Source organism: Macaca nemestrina, chromosome 10 (genome assembly GCF_043159975.1).
Source record: "Macaca nemestrina isolate mMacNem1 chromosome 10, mMacNem.hap1, whole genome shotgun sequence".
In the NCBI taxonomy this organism is placed as follows: Eukaryota; Metazoa; Chordata; class Mammalia; order Primates; family Cercopithecidae; genus Macaca; species Macaca nemestrina.
In genome coordinates, this window is record NC_092134.1 from 142,192,510 (window position 1) to 142,213,336 (window position 20,827).

At 38.6% G+C, this 20,827-nt stretch overlaps 1 protein-coding gene across 9 annotated transcripts in view; it reads right to left on the reverse strand.

Moving 5' to 3' along the window:
- LOC105484242 (ELKS/RAB6-interacting/CAST family member 1) overlaps positions 1 to 20,827 on the reverse strand; it is a 541,895-nt gene that overhangs the window by 378,031 nt on the left and 143,037 nt on the right. For all 9 annotated transcript variants that reach the window (XM_071070649.1, XM_071070651.1, XM_071070652.1 and 6 more), the window contains one exon: positions 19,623 to 19,790. In XM_071070649.1, the coding sequence (XP_070926750.1) occupies positions 19,623 to 19,790 (168 nt within the window). The remainder of the gene's footprint in view (positions 1 to 19,622; positions 19,791 to 20,827) is intronic.

Sequence of the window (20,827 nt, forward strand, 5' to 3'; positions counted from 1 at the left end):
GGGTCAAGCTCCTGACCTCAGGTGATACACCCTCCTCAGCCTCCCAAAGTGCTGGGATTACAGGTGTGAGCCACCATGCCCAGCCTGATCTTAGATTTTTAAGGGTCTTATTGAAGAACATACATGAAAGACAAATAGGAATACAGATTTATAGAAGTCTGGACCTGCAAACAAAGTGAGCTTACAAAAAAAAAAAAAAATTCTACAGGCAACAAAAAAAGCTTTTAGAATTGTTGTGATGGATATATCAATCTGATCAGCAGTTTCTTACAACGTATCACCTACATCTTTTGGGGGCTTGTTCAATATTTTATTGCCTATATTAAAGTATAAAGAGTACGTTTATAAATGGGTAGAAGGCATGAAATTGAAGGATTGACAATCCTTCAACCAAATCAAGACTAAACAATTTGTTAGTCTAAACAATTTGTTAGTCAAATCAAGATTTGATTGTTAGACTAAACAACTGTTAAACTAAACAATCAAATCAAGAGTCAAAAGATTCTCCATGATTCTAAATTCAGAATAATTGGCTGAATTTAAATTAGCAAAGTAAAATTTAATGAGAATAAATTATCCTGATACCTCACATCCTGAGTATGTATATACCACTTTACAGGTTCCAAGGTGCATGATTTCATACACATTACATCATTCAACAAGAACCTCCTTAGGCAGCTATTACATTCACCCTACAGATGAAGAAACTGAACGTTACTGAGTTTCACTGAGTAGCCCACATTTCAGCTAAGGGCCATGAACGGAACATGAATCCCATTTTAATCATCTCTCTTGCGATTAGATCCAAAATTCTAACTAAACAAGTCAAGGTGGAAGAAAAATGAGTTTAAACAAATAACAGTCATCAGAAAAAATAACAAAAGCAAATAAGAACAATGAGGGGCATAAAAATATTTCACGCAGGATATTAAGACTTGAGGGCTGCCAAAGAGCGAGCTCCAAATATCTAAATATCGTGCGGAAGAAAGATCTGACTTACTCAGTATGGCTCCAACTTAACCCCAACCAGCAAATCCTCTAAGGCAGGGGTCCCCACCCCTGGGCCATGCACCAGTGCTGGTCTGTGGCCTGTCAGGAGCTGGGCTGCACAGCAGGAGGTAAGCGGTGAGACAGGTGAGCAGGACCGCCTGAGCTCCACCTCCTTCAGATCAGTGGCAGCATTAGGTTCTCACAGGAGTGTGAATCCTACTGTGAACTGCGCGTTCGAGGGATCTAGGTGGCATGTTCCTTATGAGATTCTAATGCCTGATGATCTGACGTGGGACAGTTTCATCCCAAAACCGTCCCCTGCTCCCTGGCCTGTGGAAAATTGTACTCCACAAAACTGGTCCCTGGTGCCAAAGGCTCTAAGGAGTCAATTCTGGTTAAACAAAAGAGGGTCAAAACTGTCCAAAACTGATACATGCTACCTGAGAGGAAATCAATTCATTCATCATAACTGGACATATTTCTCATATTTATTTGCCATATGTACTTCCTCTCATTGACCTAAGGTATAGGAACATGCATAAATACTAAAATCAAGTATTAATCTCTGGGACAGAATAAAAAGGAATACTATCAAGGAGAGATATGCCAATGAACTTCAACAATATTTGAAATGTTAACTTGAGTGATTACACTCAGTATATTATTCTCTATACATTTTTGTATCTCTGAGATAATTTTTAAAATATAAAAAGATAACATAAACACATGGTCAACAAACAAGCAATTGGGATAGCACCCACAACCCTTCATACAAAACAATTCAAAGAAATTCCTGGGCAACCAAAAATTAAGGTTTAAAACTTGGGAACAGCTGGGCACGGTGGCTCATGCCTATAATCCCAGCACTTTGGGAGGCTGAGGCACGCAAATCACCTGAGAACAGGAGTTCGAGACCAGTCTGACCAACATGGAGAAATCCCATCTCTACTAAAAATACACACACACACAAAAATTAGCTGGGCGTGGTGGTGCATGCCTGTAATCCCAGCTACTCGGGAGGCTGAGGCAGGAGAATTGCTTGAACCAGGGAGGTGGAGGTTGCAGTGAGCCGAGATCATGCCACTGCACTCCAGCCTGGGCAACAAGAGCGAAACTCCTTCTCAAAAAAAAAAAAAAAAAAAAAAAAAAAAAAAAAATCCTGGGAACAGTTAAGCTGTTTCTAACGACTAGTGATGAGCATTAAATACACTGAAATTCAGAAATAAAAGCTAAATATGAATCATTATTACAGTAAGTGTTTTTCCTTTACAAAAAACAACACAATATAAAACTGAAAAGTACTATGAACTCAGCAAAATACAACAAAAGTTTATCAACAAAAATCAAGAAGAGGAATTGGTAATATAAATAAACTATTTTTAATAAATAGTCAGTAAACGTGGCTTCATTTTTAAACGTGTTAAATCAAGACACAGAAAGTTTTAAAATACTGTTTAAAGTAATAGATAATCACAGGAGAAACCAGGCACAAACTATAAACTTTCCCCACTCTACTGTACATACAGCAAAATTAGAGGAAACGAAGGATCACACTTTAATTCTGCTATGCATCCAATTACAATGAACGAATGGATTTCCTCCCAGGTAGTGTGGTTCAGTTTAGGACAGCTTGACCCTCTTTAGAATGGACTCCTTAGAGCACCTGCTGATTGAATTAACGTGGGGTCATACTGAACAAGTCTAATCTGTCTTCTGCATGATGGTTTTTTAGATATTTGGATCTTCACTTTATTAAAGCCAACGGTCAATTTTCATTTTTTGTAACTCATCAGCAGTATTTGAAAAAGCTGATCATCCTCTCCTCTTTGAAACCCTTTCTTCACTTGACTTCTGAGATACCATATTCAATAAAAAAAGTTACAAGGTCATTTTTTGGAAGAGGAAAATTTGACAAAATTGTACTAAAGTTCATCTGAAAAAGTAAATGAGTGAGAAGAGTGAGAAATTCCTGCAAAAATAAAATTAATATAGCAAAACGATCTAATCTGATAATTTATTTGTGGCATTTCAAATCAGAAGAGAAAGGGTGCATTATTGAACACATACTATAATGACAACTGGCCAGCCACATGTAAAAACATAAAACTGAATCATTACAGCAATATATAAACTGTATAAACCAGTTTTTAGGTGTAAAAAAGGAAACTTTAAAAGTACCAGAGAAAAGCATGTATAAATTATTTAATAACCTTGGCAAGGGCAGACTGCTTGAGCCCAGCAGTTCAAGGCCAGCCTGGGCAACATGGCAAAACCCTGTCTCTATAAAAAGCTAAAAAATTAGCTGGGCATGGTGGTGTGTGTGGCTGTAGTCCAACTATTCGAGAGTCTGAGGTGCGAGGTTGGCTTGAGCCTGGGAGGTAGAGGTTGCAGTGAGCCGAGATTGCGACACTGCACTCCAGCCCGGGTGACAGAGCGAGATCCTGTCTCAAAAAAATATAAAAATAAAAATGACTTTGGCATGTATAAGGACTTTCAAAGTGTGACCTAAAATTGAGAGGACATAAAGAAAAGTACTACTAAATTTGGTGACATAAACCCCAAAACAAATACATAAATGAAGTAAAAAAAAAAAAAAAAAAAAAAAAACAGGAAAATGTATTTGTAAAACATAAAAGGAACTAGACCAATGTATTCCCTAGAGAAAAAATTCCTATAAATCAACAAGAAAAAATATATCATCAAACAGAAAAATATGGCAAAGAAATGAACACATACTTCCCAATTAAAACAAACCAAAAACCTATGAAAAAATGCGCAATGAGAACTCAACTTTAAATAAATACTAAGCAAGAAAAGAGACACTTCAGAATTGCCTACCAAGTCAGTGGAAATTTAAAAAGGTTTGATAACAAATGTTTAATGAAACTGTGCAGAAAAACATTCTTAGTATAAACCAGTGAAAGACTTTTGGTGGACAATTAAACAGCTATCAATATTTTAGATGCGTACAACATTAAATCACGAATGAGATGGCCATGTCATTATGCGTTACGCTACTATAATAAACAAGAGGCCGGGCGTGGTGGCTCACGACTGTAATCCCTGCACTTTGGGAGGCCAAGGTGAACAGATCATGAGGTCAGGAGTTCGAGACCAGCCTGGCCAACATGGTAAAACCCTGTCTCTACTAATAATACAAAAATTAGCCAGGTGTGGTGGCACACGTCTGTAATTCCAGCTACTCAGGGGGCTGAGGCAGGAGAGAATTGTTTGAACCCGGGAGGCGGAGGCTGCAGTGAGCTAACATCGAACCACTGTACTCCAACTTGGGCAACACAGCGAGACTCTGTCTCAAAAAAATAAATAAGAAAAACCCCTATCTTCACCTAACTGTAAAGCTTACGTTAAGTTTAGTTAAATTATGATAGAAATATGATTCAGAAAACCATGTAGATATTTTTTAAGATGGGATAAAGCTGCATATAAGACGATATTAAAATGTTTATTTTTAAGTTAATAAAAAGTATGATTCCAGTTGTTTTTTAAAAGGTATATAACACATAAATGCTTAATATGCATAGAAACTTTATGAAATGGCACACAAAGAGCTGTTAATATCCCTAGAGAATTGCACTGAGAGGAGCAAAGGACGGCAGAAGAAACTTTAGTATCACTCCATATGTTTTAGTAATTCTTTTTTTTTCAACCCGGAACACATATTACTCTCATAATGTTAATACTAGTCATTTTTACAATCCTACATTGTCCTTTCTCAGGCCTTTTAAAAAAATACTTATCGGCCGGGCACGGTGGCTCACGCCTGTAATCTCAGCACTTTGGGAGGCCAAGGCGGGCGGATCACGAGGTCAGGAGATCGAGACCCAGCTAACACGGTGAAACTCTATCTCTACTAAAAAATACAAAAAATTAGCGGGGTGTGGCCCAGCTACTCGGGAGACTGAGGCAGGAGAATGGCGTGAACCTGGGAGGCGGAGCTTGCAGTGAGCTGAGATGGCGCCACCACACTCCAGCCTGGGGGACAGAGCGAGACTCCGTCTCAAAAAAACAACAACAACAACAACAACAACAACAAAAACTTACCTAGACTTTTTAAAAGTTTAATTATTTTTATCCATTCATTAGTTGATGGGCACTTAGGTTGATCCATATCACAGATGTCTTTTTTGCACAATGACTTCTTTTCCTCTGGGTAGACACTTAGTAGTGGGACTGCTGGATGAAATGATAAATCTTTTTTTTTTTTTTTTTTTTTTTGAGATGAAGTCTCGCCCTGTGAGTGCAGTGACATGATCTAGGCTCACTGCAACCTCCGCCCCCCAGGTCCAAGCAATTCTCGTGCCTCAGCCTCCTAAGTAGCTGAGACTTCAGGTATGCACCAATATGCCCGGCAAATTTTTGTATTGTTACTAGAGACGGGATTTCGCCACGTTGACCATGTTGCCAGGTTTGTCTCAAACTCCTGACCACAGGTGATCCGTCTGCCTCGGCCTCCCAAAGTGCCAGGACTACAGGGGTGAGCCACCACGCCCAGCCTGAAATGATAAATCTACTTTTAGTTCTTTGAGAAGCATCCATGCAGTTTTCCACAAAGGTTGTGCTAATTTACATTTGCACCAACAGTGTGTAAGAGTTCCCTTTTCACCACATCCATGATACCAGCTATTATTTTTTAACTTTTTAATAACAGCCCTTCTGGATGGGGTAGCGTGGTATCTCACTGTGATTTTAATTTGCATTTCCCTGATGATTAGTGATGTTGAGCATTTTTTCAAACAGTTTTGGCTGTTTGTATATCTTCTTTTGAGAAATGTCTATTCATGCTATTTGCCCACTTTTTATGGGATTATTTTTTTTTTCTTGCTGATTTCAGTTCCTTGTAGACTGTGGATATTAGTATTTTGTTGAATATGATGCAAATATTTTCTCCCATTCTGTAGGTGGTCTATTAACTCTTTTGATTTATTTTGCTGTACAGAAGATTTTTAGTTTAATTAAGTTCATTAAGTCCCATTTATTCATTTTTATTTTGTTGTGCTTTTGAGATCTTAGTCATAAATCCTTCACCTAAGCCAATGTTCAGAAGAGTTTTCCCTGTGTTATCTTCCAGAATTTTTATGGTTTCAGGTCTTAGATTAAGTCTTTAATCCACGTTGGTTAGTTTTTCTATATGGCAAGAGACAGAAAATGTGTGTGTATAAATACACGTGTGTGTGTGTGTGTATATACATATACACATACATATACATACACATACATACACACACACACATCATGGAATACTACTCGGCCATGAAAAAAAGAATGAAATCATGTCTTTTGCAGCAACCTGGATGGAACTGGAGGCCATCATCCTAAGTGAAGTACCTCAGGAATGGAAAACCAAGTACTGCGTGTTCTCACTCATAAGTGGGAGGAAGTGCTGAGTACCCAAAGGCATACAGAGTGGTAACATGGACACTGGAGACTCAGAGCAGGGGGAAGCAGGCAGGGGAGAAATGAAAAATTACCTATTGGATACAATGTACATTATTCAGGTGACAGGTACACTTAAAGCCCAAACTTCACCACTGCACTATTCATCCATGTGACCAAAAACGACTCATACTCCTAAAGTCATTGAAACAAAATTTAAAAGATAAAAGAGTTTAATGCATTTATATTTCAAATATAATAGTTCTAGATTACACATAAAAAAGCAGAAAGAAAAAAGTTTCAGCGGCCAAACTTTTACAATGGTCGTACAATCCTCTCTCTCAAGGGATACTTTGCAATTACTTTTTCTATTAAAAAAAGACTGCTGGCATGCTAGCAGTCAGTAGCAAAGCTATAGCAATAATCCACAGCAGTAATAACCCAAGGGCTTGACAGCAAGCCAAAACATTAATGTACACTGGCCAAGAAAAAAAAATACTCAAGTTGTATAACATCTTTTGTAAAGCTAATATGTTTCAAAGTCTCCAATTCAACAGCAATATAGGGGCAATACGGCAATATAGTTTCTTACAAACTGAACGTAGACTAACCACATATCTAGCCATCACACTCCTGCCTGGGTGTTTACCCAAATGAGGTGAAAATGTATGTCTACACAAAAGTCTGCCCATAAATGTTCAGAGTAGTTTATTCAAAATCACCAAAAACTGGAAGCAACCAAGATCAAGATGTCTTTCAACAGATGATTAGATAAACTGTGGTATATCTAGACAATGGAATATTATTCAGTAATAAAAAGAAATGAGATATCAAGCCACAAAATAAAAGAAGGAACCTTAAATGCACATTGTAAGTGACAGGAGACAGTCTGAAAAGAGTACGTACTATATGATTCCAATGACGTGACATTCTGGAGAAAGCAAAACTATAGAGATAATAAAACAATCAGTACTGACTAAGGGTTGGAAGGGAGTGGGGGAGAGAGAGATGGAGTGCAGAGGAGTTGTAGAATACAGTGAAACTACTCTGTATTAGACTGTAATGGTGGATACACGTCATTAGATATTTAGCAAAACCCAGAGATCCCCACAAAACAAAGAGTGAACCCTAATGTGAACCATGAACTTTAGTCAGTAATAATGTGTCAACACTGGCTCACTGATTTTAACAAATGTAGCATTCTAATACAAGTGCTATTAATAGGGGAAGCTGTGAGCAAGGAAGAGGAGGTATAAGGGAACTTCCCAAACTACTCCAAACAAATAAAATTATTAATTAACAAAAAAAGAAATGGAGTATCCCAAAAGTGCAGGATGGGAAAGAGCCAGGGGAAGGTGCAAGGCTGGGGGCTGTGATCATGTAGACCAAAATCAGACCATGTGAAGAAAGGAGAGCCCAGGGGGGCAAGCCTAGCATTCCACATGCATGGCCAGGGAGGGGCTTCTACACACCTGCACCTCTTGGCAAACTCAGTGATCGTTTGTTTTACCTTCTCCGAGTTCACGCATTCTTCAAGCTTTGGTAACTGGAATGTTTGTCTTTTCAGGCTCAAAAACAGTCAGTGGAAGTGGAACCAAAATTAAGTACCAATCGTATGTCAGGATTCACCTAGGAAAACTGTGAGCTGCTGACCGGACTGCTTCTCTGAAGAAGCTGGTACTCCCTTTTGTCTCTAACTTTAAAAGCTCCCAGGCAGCAACCTGAAATCCACAATCTCTTTGGAATAGGATGGGAAATATTCTGAAGACACAGTTAAACATGTATAAGTCTCAAGCCTTAAAAAGGGTCAAAATGCCAAAGGCAAGAAATTGTGCAGCTTTGACCACAGTGGTGTGACAACCTGCAATTGTCTAACATACTCAGCACGTGTCCATCAGAGTTCCGGAACACACAGACATCTTGGGATTTCATCTGATTTGGGAAAAGCCTTTAACTGTAGCTAGGAGTCACCTCACCTCGATGTTCTTCATGTAATCAAGCCTTGGGGATTTTCTGCTGTGGTTTGCTCTTCTGATGTACGGTTCCCAGTAGTATGAAATGGAAAGATGACCTTTCACAGACAACTGTCAAAGGAGAAGCTACGACTGTGGAAGAGAAAGCTCCCTAGAATGCCCTCACAAAACCATCCAATGGAAGACATCCTCTAGGAGGCCTCCAACAGACCCCTTGATGCTACAAAAATACCAGAGGCTTAGGAGCTGGGAACTTCCAGGGCTAGAGATCTCTTGCTGTGGTCCTTTCCACCATCACACTGACAACAGTTCTCTCCAACACCTTTCTGCTTGCCATCGTCTTCCTCACCAGGAAGCTACACACACCAGCCAACTATCTCACTGGCTCCCTGGAGCGCAAGTCTCTTCGTTTTCATCTTGTTTATATCCATGAGCATCACATATACCATCACACACACCTGGAAATGTGGCTAACTCTTATGCAACATCTGGCTGTCTTCTAGCATCACGTGCTACATGGCCTCCAACCTATATTTCTGTGTTGTTCTGACCAGGTACCGGGCCATCACCAGTGCCCTGTAGTACAGTAAATGGGCCATCTCAAATTGTATCTCTTATCCGAGTGCTCTTCTCCTAGATCTCCTGCAGCACCTACTCCACATGTAAGACCTTCTACATTCTGGCTGTGTTGTTCATCATCTTCACACAGTGCCCAACAAGAACATCCAGGCGCCATCATCACAGCACCACTCCCAGGTCATCACAGCTCACTCTGCTCCCTCAACCCCAACCTCCATGAGAGGCAAAGGTGCTTAACTGGCTGTCCTCCACTTGTTAAACACATGAAAATCAAGCATGCTGATAGTGTCCTAGAACAACAGGAAATTTACTTACCAACAAGGAAAGCCATAGAAACCCTGGGGATCATTTTAGGGGATTTTAACATCTACTGGCTGCCCCTCTTTATTGTGTCTCTGCCAGCCAAGACACCCAACCATACTGAACATTTTCATGTTGCTGAGCTTTTTTTTTTTTTGATACAAAGTCTCGCTCTTGTCTCCCAGGCTGGAAAGCAATGGTACAATCTCAGCTCACTGCAACCGCTGCCTCCCGGGTTCAAGCGATTCTCCTGCCTCAGCCTCCCGAGTAGCTGGGACTACAGGCATCTGCCACTACTCCCAGCTAATTTTTGTATTTTCAGTAGAGACGGGGTTTCACGTTGGCCAGGCTGGTCTCGAACTCCTGACCTCAGGTGATCCGCCCGCCTAGGTCTCCCAAAGTGCTGGGATTACAGGCGTGGGCCACCGCGCCTAGCCTTGCTGAGCTATTTTTAAACTCCGTCATTAATTCAGCGATGTACATTCTGTCTAACGAACAGTTTCACCAAGCATTTCAGAAAGCTGTCTTTTTTGCAGAAAGCCTCCTAGTCTTATTTGGTGGCTACTTGGTATCTCTACCTGTCGTCTTCTGAGCCACCAGAAGTTGGGCAGCTGTGTGAAATGAAACAGGACTGAAATTTGTCAACTGTGTTAGGTAGAAACATGGCTCACAGGGCTACCTGTTAATATAATTCACATGGAAAAGTGCCTGGCACTGAGAAAGAACCTTGGCCCAGAGGACGGTTTCCCGGTGTACCTAAGATTTGTATAAACCTCTAAGGAAAGCAGAGGAGAATAATGACCTGAATTGAAACAGAATTTAAGAGTTCGAATGGAGGGGTCCATTCCACTAACACTCTCCACTGGAATATAACAGGGATTTCTTGCATTGAGTCTTTCTTAGATCAAATCTGTCCTGTTTGTTCATGAGATATTCAACAGTGGGGGGCAAATGGTCGACGGTGTGGAGAGAGATCCTGAAGCCAGGGGCAAAGAAGACAAATAGAATTAAGTTGACTACTTTCTACCCTTCCTTCTTCCCCATTAAATTCATACCACCTTACTGTTCCGAAGGTAAAATCCCTGATCTCCCCCACTGAAGTATTTATAGGTTTTGGGTCCACCAAGATTTGAAAAGAATGGCAATCCAAATGTTTTATTTTTGAGCTCTCTCAAAATCACTGTTACTATATTTTTCTTAACCCTAATACACTGCCAAATTGGAATTGATTTTTTAAATGCACTTTTTGTTTAGAATCGTTTTGGATTTGCAGAGAGGTGAGGATGGTACAGAGAAGGTGATACAGAGAGTTCCTGTGTACCCAGAGGCTGGATTCCCGTACTGTTAACATCTTACATTAGTATCAACACGGAAACACGGACACATTATTCTTAACAAGAGTCCATGCTTTATTCACATTTCCTTAGCTTTTGTCTGCTGTCACTTTTCTGTTCCAAGATACTGCCTAGGATATGTCATTACGTTTGGATGGCATGTTTCCTTGGGCTCTTCTTGGCTGTGGCAGTTTCTTGGACTTTCCTAGTTTTTGGAGGCCTGGCAGTTTTGAATAGCACTAGTTAGGTGTTTGGTGGAATGATTCTTCGCTAGGATTTGTCTACTGTTTTGTTCATAATTGGACTGGGGTTGCGCATTTTGGGGAAGAGAACCACAGAGGTGAAGTATCATTGACCATTTCAAGTGCACACACTGTCAAAATGACCTATCACTGTTAACAATGACCCAATGATTTTTTATATCCCATTCTCATTAGGAATCTTAAGATGTTGACTCATCAAATAAAAAGCCTGAAATATCATGATCCAAAAATAAGCAATATAAATAATAAATAAAAATGGTAATAACTGCTCAAAACACATTAGCTATTTTTATTTGATGAATTTATATGTAATGGTTTGAAGATAAAAGAGTTGTAAACAACTTTGAATTTATTCTTTCCCTACCAATAGGTTCTGCTTCTGGAAAACATTTTAGTTCCACTGTTCTATTTTTACTGCCATGGCTGTTAAGAGAAGCCTCTGACTGGGGGAGAGACGGTAGAGGGTTGCTGCTACCAGCTAATTCAGAAGTAAACTATGAGATGGATCGTTTCCACATATAAGTACACCTAAACTGCATCTGAGTTCCTTCAGTAGGAAAATGTCCTGTACTGTCTGAGGGAATGGCTTCAAAGACTCTGTTTAAAGATAACACACACAGTTATGAACATTTTATCCCATGCCAAAACGCTTTGTAATGTAAGCTGCAGGTGAGTGCACTGTAAACTCCCCTAAGATATTCAAAACACCCTTCCCCTCAAGCAAAATCTTGATTCAATTCTTCTCAGTCTTGGTGATGGCCAAGGGACTATGGTCCCAGAGATTAGTTCAAGTAATATTAAGTAGGTGAAATTTTTCTGTGTTTTATCTACCGCCACCCATGTCATTCCCAATACCTCCCAAAGCAGGCAAATGAATGAAAACTAAATAATAATAATATTCAATCTGAAGTCTTGTTCAAGTAATACACTTTATCTCCATGACTTTTTGCCTGTCAATATCTATGTATTTGTCTCTATACATCATATTGGCTGAGTTTCAGAAATAAACGATAACACAAAATGAAAAAAAGATGTCGGGCACGGTGGCTCATGCCTGTAATCCTAGCACTTTGGGAGGCTGAGGTGGGCAGATTCCTTCAGTCCAGGAGTTCGAGACCAGCCTGGCCAACATGGTGAAACTCCATCTCTACAAAAAATACAAAAAACTAGCTGGGCATGGTGGCATGTGCCTGTAGTCCCAGCTACTCAGGAAGTGAGGTAGGAGGACTGCTTGAGCCCCAGACACAAGGGTTGCAGTGAGCCATAATTGCACCACTGCATTCCAGCCTGGGCAACACAGTGAGATCCTGTCTCAAACAAATCAACCGATACATATGTATGTATGATACTGTATTAAAACAAACAAATCAACCGACATATACGTATGTATGATACTGTATTAAAACAAATCAACCGACATATACATATGTATGATACTGTATTAAAACAAACAAATCAACCAACATATATGTATGTATGATACTGTATTAAAACAAACAAATCAACCGACATATACGTATGTATGATACTGTATTAAAACAAATCAACCGACATATACATATGTATGATACTGTATTAAAACAAACAAATCAACCAACATATATGTATGTATGATACTGTATTAAAACAAACAAATCAACCGACATATATGTATGTATGATACTGTATTAAAACAAACAAATCAACCAACATATACATATGTATGATACTATATTAAAACAAAAAAATCAACCGATATATATGTACGTATGATACTGTATTAAAACTAAGTTTCAGCTGTAAGCACCACTCTTCTCTCCACGGTCCTACACAAAATTTCAAAAGTTTAAACAGTAAAAATACGGTGGCTGGAATAATAAACACTGTTTTGACCTTTGCTCGCTGGATGGAAGTGTGGAAAAAGTTGTTACTCCGGCCTAAAAATACATAAAACTGCATGTTTTACCAAGAAAAAAAGGATTACTTATTTTAAAGTTATTTTTATGTAATTTTTAAAAATACATAGATCCCTTGAGAAGTTTAAACTGTCTCTAAATCTACTGTATTCATTTTATTTTTTATGGATACTAAATTTAAAGCTATCTCTATTTTATCAGCCAACAATGGTGCTGGAAATACATCAAAATGTTGATTCTGACCACATTAATACAGTAACGTCAACAAAAACAGTACACAGAATGGGAAGGATCTAAGCACTGAAAAACAACAGGCATAAAGGTAATTGTCTACAAAGCAGTAACACTAGGCCGAACTCGGTGCCTCATGCCTGTAATTCCTGCACTTTGGGAAGCTGAGGTGGGTGGATCATCTGAGGTCGGGAGTTCAAGACCAGCCTGACCAACATGGCAAAACCCTATCTCTACTAAAAATACAAAAATTAGCTGGGCGAGGTGGCAGGCGCCTGTAATCCCAGCTACTCAGGAGGCTGAGGCAGGAGAATCACTTGAACCCGGAGGTGGAGGTTGCAGGGAGCCAAGATCATGCCACTGCACTCTAGCCTGTGTGACAGAGTGAGACTCAGTCTCAAAAAATAAATTAATTAATTAAATAAAACAAAAAAAGAAGCACTAATAACATAAACCTATTTTGAAAATAGCTGTACTAACTATCTGGTAAGTTTTAAGACACACAAAAGTGTGTAACATGATGAATTATTGGGGCTGTAGTGTACGAAGAGAGCACAATTACTGATCCTCTGCTCTGCTGCCTCCTGTGAAGGATGAAGAGGAAGGACAAAGAAAATATATTCAAGATTTGCACGGGGTGTGTGTGTGTGTGTGTGTGTGTGTGTGTGTGTGTGTCTCATGCTGCCATGTAAGACGTGCCTTGCTTTCCCTTCACCTTCTGCCATGATTTAAGTTTCCCGAAGCCTCCCTAGTGACTCAGATATGGAAATGTGAGTCAATTAAACCTCTTTTCTTCATAAATTACTTAGTCTCAGGTAGTATCTTTATAGCAGTGTGAAAATGGACTAATACGAAAACTTTTCTAAAAATGTTTACCTAGTGAAAAATAAGAAATGCGTTACTTGCAAACGACCTTTGAATTCTAACCAGTCTATCTTTTCTTGTAACGTTAATCATCTAAGGCTTTTTTAGTAGCTTGCTGTCATGTTCTCACGATCTGAAAGGCAAAATTTAATGACTGAAGACCCATGCAATCTTTCAACACTTTGGTTTTAAATGAAGTAATCCTTATAGAATGAGAGCGAAGAAAATGGGAGCTGAAAAATAAATGTTATAAAAGTAAAATACATGCCCCTAACACTTACGACCTAATAAAGTGATAATCCATCATGTCACCAACATTTTGGGTATAATCAGCCTACGGCGACAAACAGGCTGTGGGCACAGTGGTGAGTCAAGCCTTTGTACATCCAGATGCCTTCGGAAACCTGCACTGTATTAAACCAAATAATTAAATCACTCCCCTCCTCACAAACTTCACAACTGCAATAACCAGTGAAATTTTAAAAATTCATATTTTACTAATATCCTACACTTAAAGAAAAGTTTAATAGGAAACGGAACCCAAAAGGCTTACGCATTATGAATCATAGTAAAAATTACAAATAACTTCTAATCCACTAAAAGTTGTCTGGTTTTATTTCTTACCTACATGCTATTGTGCCTAATAAGAAGTAAATGCATGAGAAGCACAATTGGGGAAAAATACACAATGATCAAGTGAGATCATGAGAAGTGACAGCATGAGAAGTGAAAAATGTTTTGAAACTACTAAGTCTATTACTTGAAAATATTACTATTTACAGATCAAAACGAACACAAACAAAATAAAACAAAAATCAGATGATCATCTCAATAGGCCCCAAAAAAGCAGTTAACAAAACCCAGCATCCCTTTATGATTAAAACCCTCAGCAAAACTGGCACACGAGGGACATACCTTAAGTCATCTATGACAAAGCCACAGCCAACACTATGCTGAACGGGGGAAAGTTGAAAGCATTTTCCCTGAGAACTGGAACAAGGTAAGGATGCCCACTTTCACCACTTCTATTCGACGAAGTACTAGAAGTCCTCGCCAGAGCAATGAAACGGAGAAAGAAATCAACTACGTCCAAATCGGAAAAGAGGAAGTCAAACTATCATTGTTCGCTGATGATAAGGTCATATACCTAGAAAGGCCTAAAGACTCATCCAAAAGCTCCTAGATCTGATAAACGAATTCAGTAAAGTTTCAGGATACAAAATTAATGTACACAAATCAGCAGCACTACCAGACACCAATAGTGACCAAGCTGAGAATCAAATCAACAACTCAATCCCTTTTACAATAACTGCAAAAAACAGTAGAATACCTAAACAAGGAAATGAAAGACCTCTACAAGAAAAACTACAAAACTACCGAAAGAAATCACAGATGATACAAATAAATGGAAACACATCCCATGCTCATGGATGGGTAGAATCAATATTGTGAAAATGACCACACTGCCGAAAGCAATCTACACACTCAATGAAATTGCCATCAAAATACCATCATCATTCTTCACAGAACTAGAAAAAACATTCCTAAAATTCACATGGAACCAAAAAACAGCCTGCACAGCCAAGGCAAGACTAAGCAATAAGAACAAATGTGGAGGCACCACATTATCCAACTTCAAACTATACTACAAGGCTATAGTCGCCAAAACCAATCGTGGCACACAGACGAATGGAACAGAATAGAGAACCCAGAAATGAAGCCAGGTACTTACAGTCAACTGATCTTCCACAAAGCAAACAAAAACATAAAGCAGGGAAAGGACACCCTATTGAACAAATGGTGCTGGATAACTGGCAGGCCACGTGTGAAAAATGAAACTGGATCCTCATCTCTCACCTTACACAAAAATCAACTCAAGATGGATCAAAGACTTAAATCTAAGACTTGAAACCATAAAAATTCTAGAAGATAACACTGGAAAAACTCTTCTAGACACTGGCTTAGGCAAAGACTTCATGAACAGCAAACCAAAAGCAAATGTAACAAAAAGATAAATAGATGGGACTTAATTAAACTAAAAAGTTTCTGCATGGCAAAAGAAATAATCAGAAGAGTAAACAGACAACCTACAGAATGGGAGAAAACATTCACAAACTATGCATCTGATAAAGGACTAATATCCAGAATCTACGAGGAATTCAAATCATCTAGTGAAAAACAAATAAATCAAAGAGTGGGCTAAGGACATGAATAGACAATTCTCAAAAGAAGATATACAAATGGCCAACAAACATATTAAAGCTCAACAATGGCCAGGTGTGGTCACTCACACCTGTAATCCCAGCACTCTGGGAGGCCGAGGAGGGCAGATCACCTGAGGTCAGGAGTTCAAGACCAGCCTGACCAACATGGTGAAACCCCGTCTCGACTAAAAATGCAAAAATTAGCAGGGTGTGGTGGCAGATACCTGTAATCCCAGCTACTCAGGAGGCTGAAGTAGGAGAATTGCTTGAACCCAGGAGACGGAGGTTGCAGTGAGCCAAGACTGCATCACCGCACTCCAGCCTGGGCAACAGAACGAGACTCCATCTCAAAAAAAAAAAGGCTCAACATCACTAATTACCACGGAAATGCAAATCAAAACCACAATGCAATATTTAAAAATCAAAAACTAATAGATAGTGGCATGGATGTGAGGGAACACTTTTACACTGCTGGTGGGAATGTAAACTAGTACAACCACTATGGAAAACAGTATGGAGATTCCCTCAAGAACGAAAAGTAGATCTACCATTGATCCAGCAATCCCACTATTGGCATCGACCCAGAGGAAAAGAAGGCATTGCACAAAAAAGACACTTGCACAGGCATGTTTACAACACAATTCACAATTCCTAAAAATACAGAACCAGCCCAAATGCCCATCAATCAAAAAGTGGACAAAGAAAATGTGGTGTGTGTGTGTGTATATATGTATATATATATATACACCACAAAATTCTACTCAGCCATAAAAAGGAACGAAATAATGGCATTCACAACAATCTGGATGGAGCTGAAGACCATTATTCTAAGTGAAGTAACTCAGGAATGGAAAACCAAACATTGCATATTCTCACTTACAAGTGGGAACTAAGCTATGAGGATGCAAAGGCATAAGAAACATACAATGGACTGTGGGGAGTCAAGGGGACGTGGGAGTGGGTGAGGGATGAAAGACTACACATTGGGTATGGTGCCCACTGTTCAGGTGATGGGTGCACCAAAATCTCAGAAATCACCACTGAAGAACTTACCCATGTAACCAGATACCACCTGTTCTCCAAAAACTATTGAAACAAAAAATAACAATAAAAAAATGTTTAAGTTTTAACTCATTTTATTTAGATGGATACTTTCTTGATGTATCTATCAATTCTAACACAAAAGCAAGCACTGTACTTTAGTGGGAGAGAACTAACAGCATTCTCATGCAGATCAGGTATAATCTGCCGATGCCCACGACCATGCGGTGTGGTTTCAGGTGCACCGGTACACATCCGTAGAAAAGAGAGGAAATGGGGACATACATTAAAATTGAACACTGGAAAACAAGCGTTGTTTAGAAATGGTATCACTACATATTTGGAAAAGCCAAAAGAATACACTAAAAAAAAAAAAAAAAAAAAAATCCAAACCTTTAAGAGAATTCAGTATGATGACTAAGTACAAAACTGATATACAGAAATCACAAGGCTTCATGTGTACAAAAAAACAAGCAGTTAGAAGATATAATGAAAACTGTAACACTTTGTAACAAAAAGAAAACCTAGGAATAAGCTGAATAAATGTATAAAATCGATATGAAGGAAACATTAAAACATTTCTGAGAAACAAAAAATGAATTCACGGTAAGATACACCCTACTCTTGTCAATTCTCCATAAATTAGTAACTACACATTTTATGTAATCCCAATAAAAAACACAACAGAAAGAATTAAAGGCAGGAGATGATAAAACCTGACTCTAAATTTCAAATAGAAAAACAGCCAAGAAAAAGAAAGCTAGGGCACTTCTGAAAAAGAAAAGTACCTTGGAAGGAATTAGCTATTAACATATATCACAAAAACACAAAAATGAAAGCAATGTTAATGGATACATAGACAGATCAATATCACTAGAAAATAAGAAACATTCTAAAATATAACTTTTGTAATATGTCTCAAAATCCAGAAGTCTTAAAACATTCACTTTAAGGTGTCTGAACACACACACACACACACACACACACACACACACACACACACACAAAGTCAAAAGCCAAACAGAGCTAGGAGCAGTGGTCTTGGGAGGCCGAGATGGGAAGATGGCTTGGGGCCAGGAGTTTGAGACCAGCCTGGACGACATCTTTCTTTTAAAAAAAAAAAAAAAGCGCAGGGGCTGGGTGCAGTGGCTCACACCTGTAATCCCAGTACTTTGGGAGGCCAAGGTGGGTGGCTCCCTTGAGGCCACGGAATTCAAAACCAGCCTGGCCAACATGGTGGTAAAACCCCGTCTCTTCTAAAAATACAAAAAAATAACCAGATGTGGTGGTGGGCGCCGGGAGTCCCAGCTACTTGGGAGGCTGAGGCAGGGGAATCACTTGAACCCAGGAGGCAGAGGTTGCACTGAGCCGAGATCGTGTCACTGCACTCCAGTCTGGGTGACAAAGTGAGACTCCGCCTCAATAAACAAGTCAAACAGGAAGAAATGTTTAGAACTCACATCAGACAAAAGAGCTAATGTTTAAACTGGGAAGCAATTTCTACAAACCAACTTTTAAAAAAGCAGAAAAGAACTCAAAATAAAAATGGGTAAAGCATATAATCAAATAACAGAAAATACAAAGGATTTTAAATATAAAAATATGTTCAACTTTTCTTATAATGAAAGAACTGCAACTACACTGACAGTGTTTTCTCACCTATCAGATTGCCAAAAAGTAAAAAAGTCTTTTAACACTCTCTGTAGACAACTATGCGGGAATATATCGCTTTCATCACTGATAGTAGAAATGAAACTTGGTACAATCTCTTTAAGGCTACTTGGCAAAATCCATCAAAATTATAAATGCATATCCTTTCACTCAGCAGTTCAAGGACTTTATCCTAGAAATATACTTGACTTGACATATGTATCAACTAAATATGTACAATGCTTTTTACTACAGAATCCTTTTATGTAAAGGAAGAAATTTTTAGCAAAATAAATGTCCATCAGTAGAAATTTTGCTAATTATAGTACATCCGTACAATGTTATTAGTAACAACAATGAAGAAACCCTTGGAAAGAATATCAAAACATATTAACTGAAAAAAGGAGAAAGAACAAGTGGCAAGGAACAGTAAGATCTGTACTGAAATACACAAACACACACATTTTTTGGCTCATATATGAACGACGTGTTTGTCTGGATGCCCCTGGTCTGAGCTTAAAATTGTCATCTTATTAAACACATAAATGAAGCTGTACCATCCCAAGTCCATGTACTAAACCAATTTAGTACAGTTGCAATAAAAGACAGAAGGGGAAAAAGAATGTCAGTTCAAACACTTTGGCAATTTACAAGGCACTTTTGAGAAACAGCATGAAAAGCACTACTGGAAGATACTAACCGTGTTTAAATTTTTAAAAACTGAATATGAAACAGCAATCTTAACAATCTACCTACTACTGCAGCAACAGTTCCAAATTACTAACCACAAAAACATAAATTGAAGAATGAGCAAGAAACTCTGACAGCATTTAGATATAACTTAGTGGTAGGAGTGAGGACGTATGAGGAATGGCCCACTGAACTCAGAAGACCTGCACCCTACCTTCTTCTGAAGAACGTTAACCTTCCGCTCCTTCACATCCAACATGTCCTTGAGGTCGTGGATCTCCCCAGCTTGCGTCCCCTTCTCTTCGGCCATATCCTGAATCTGCTTCGTCTTTTTATTCAACATGGTTTCCTTCTCTTCCAAACGCAACCGGAGAGCATCCACCTAAGAATGTAAGAGTTTTACAAGTGATGAATTAAAAAGAAAAGAATGTAATTCCTTTCAAATAGATATGTTATAAAGGTTATAAAGAGGTTGAGTTTTGTTACTCTATAAAAGTAAGTATCATCTACGTCTATGTTTCTCTGGATTCAGAGTCCAGCGTACTCACCATTACACAACGGAACCTCTACGACTCTGTTTCTGAAACTTCATGTGCATCAGAATCATCTGGAGGCCTAAATCAAGTCCATCGTTTCTGATTCAACAGCATTGGGGTTCAAAATGAGTATTTCTAACAAGTTCCCAAATGAAGCTACACTGCTTTAGAAAATCTAAAACTAGGAAAAGGGAAAAAAAGCATCACCAAGCATAACACTGGCTATCTCAGATAATACAATCTAGCCACAGGCTATGAAGCGTTTATGAAAAACAACCCCATAATGCACTTAGATATCCATACGAAGCAAGAGCAGAGGCCTACTTTTAGATGGCAAGACTAACCAGCTAAAAAGTTTGGTGACTAGTACAAAAGCAAAGGCCTACTTTTAGATGGCAAGACTAACCAGCTGAAAAGTTTGGTAACTAGTACAAAAGCAAAGGTCTACTTTTAGATGGCAAGACTAACCAGCTAAAAAGTTTGGTAACTAGTTACCTTTATCCCTGAAGTTTAATGCCTTTCATTAGATATAACTTTAAAATAACAAGAAATCTAATGACATTTATTTTAAAATCCATTCACAGAAAATTTTATTAAGCTTTTAGCACCCCATACATATTCGCACACCAAATTTGCTTTTTGCTTTTCCACCCAAGGATTAATAACAAATAGTTAAACATTTGATTACAGGAAAAGAAGGAAGTGGATTTCTTTTATCTAAGATTCAGGGCTGTTCACCAGGAAAATAGTGAGTCATATTTTCAAGCCGAAAATTGTTAATAAGCTGTTTTACATTCTTTTTTCATTATTGTCATTTCAAACATATAATCCATACAAAAAACTATTAATGAACTATTTTATATTTTTTCATACTAACTCTTTG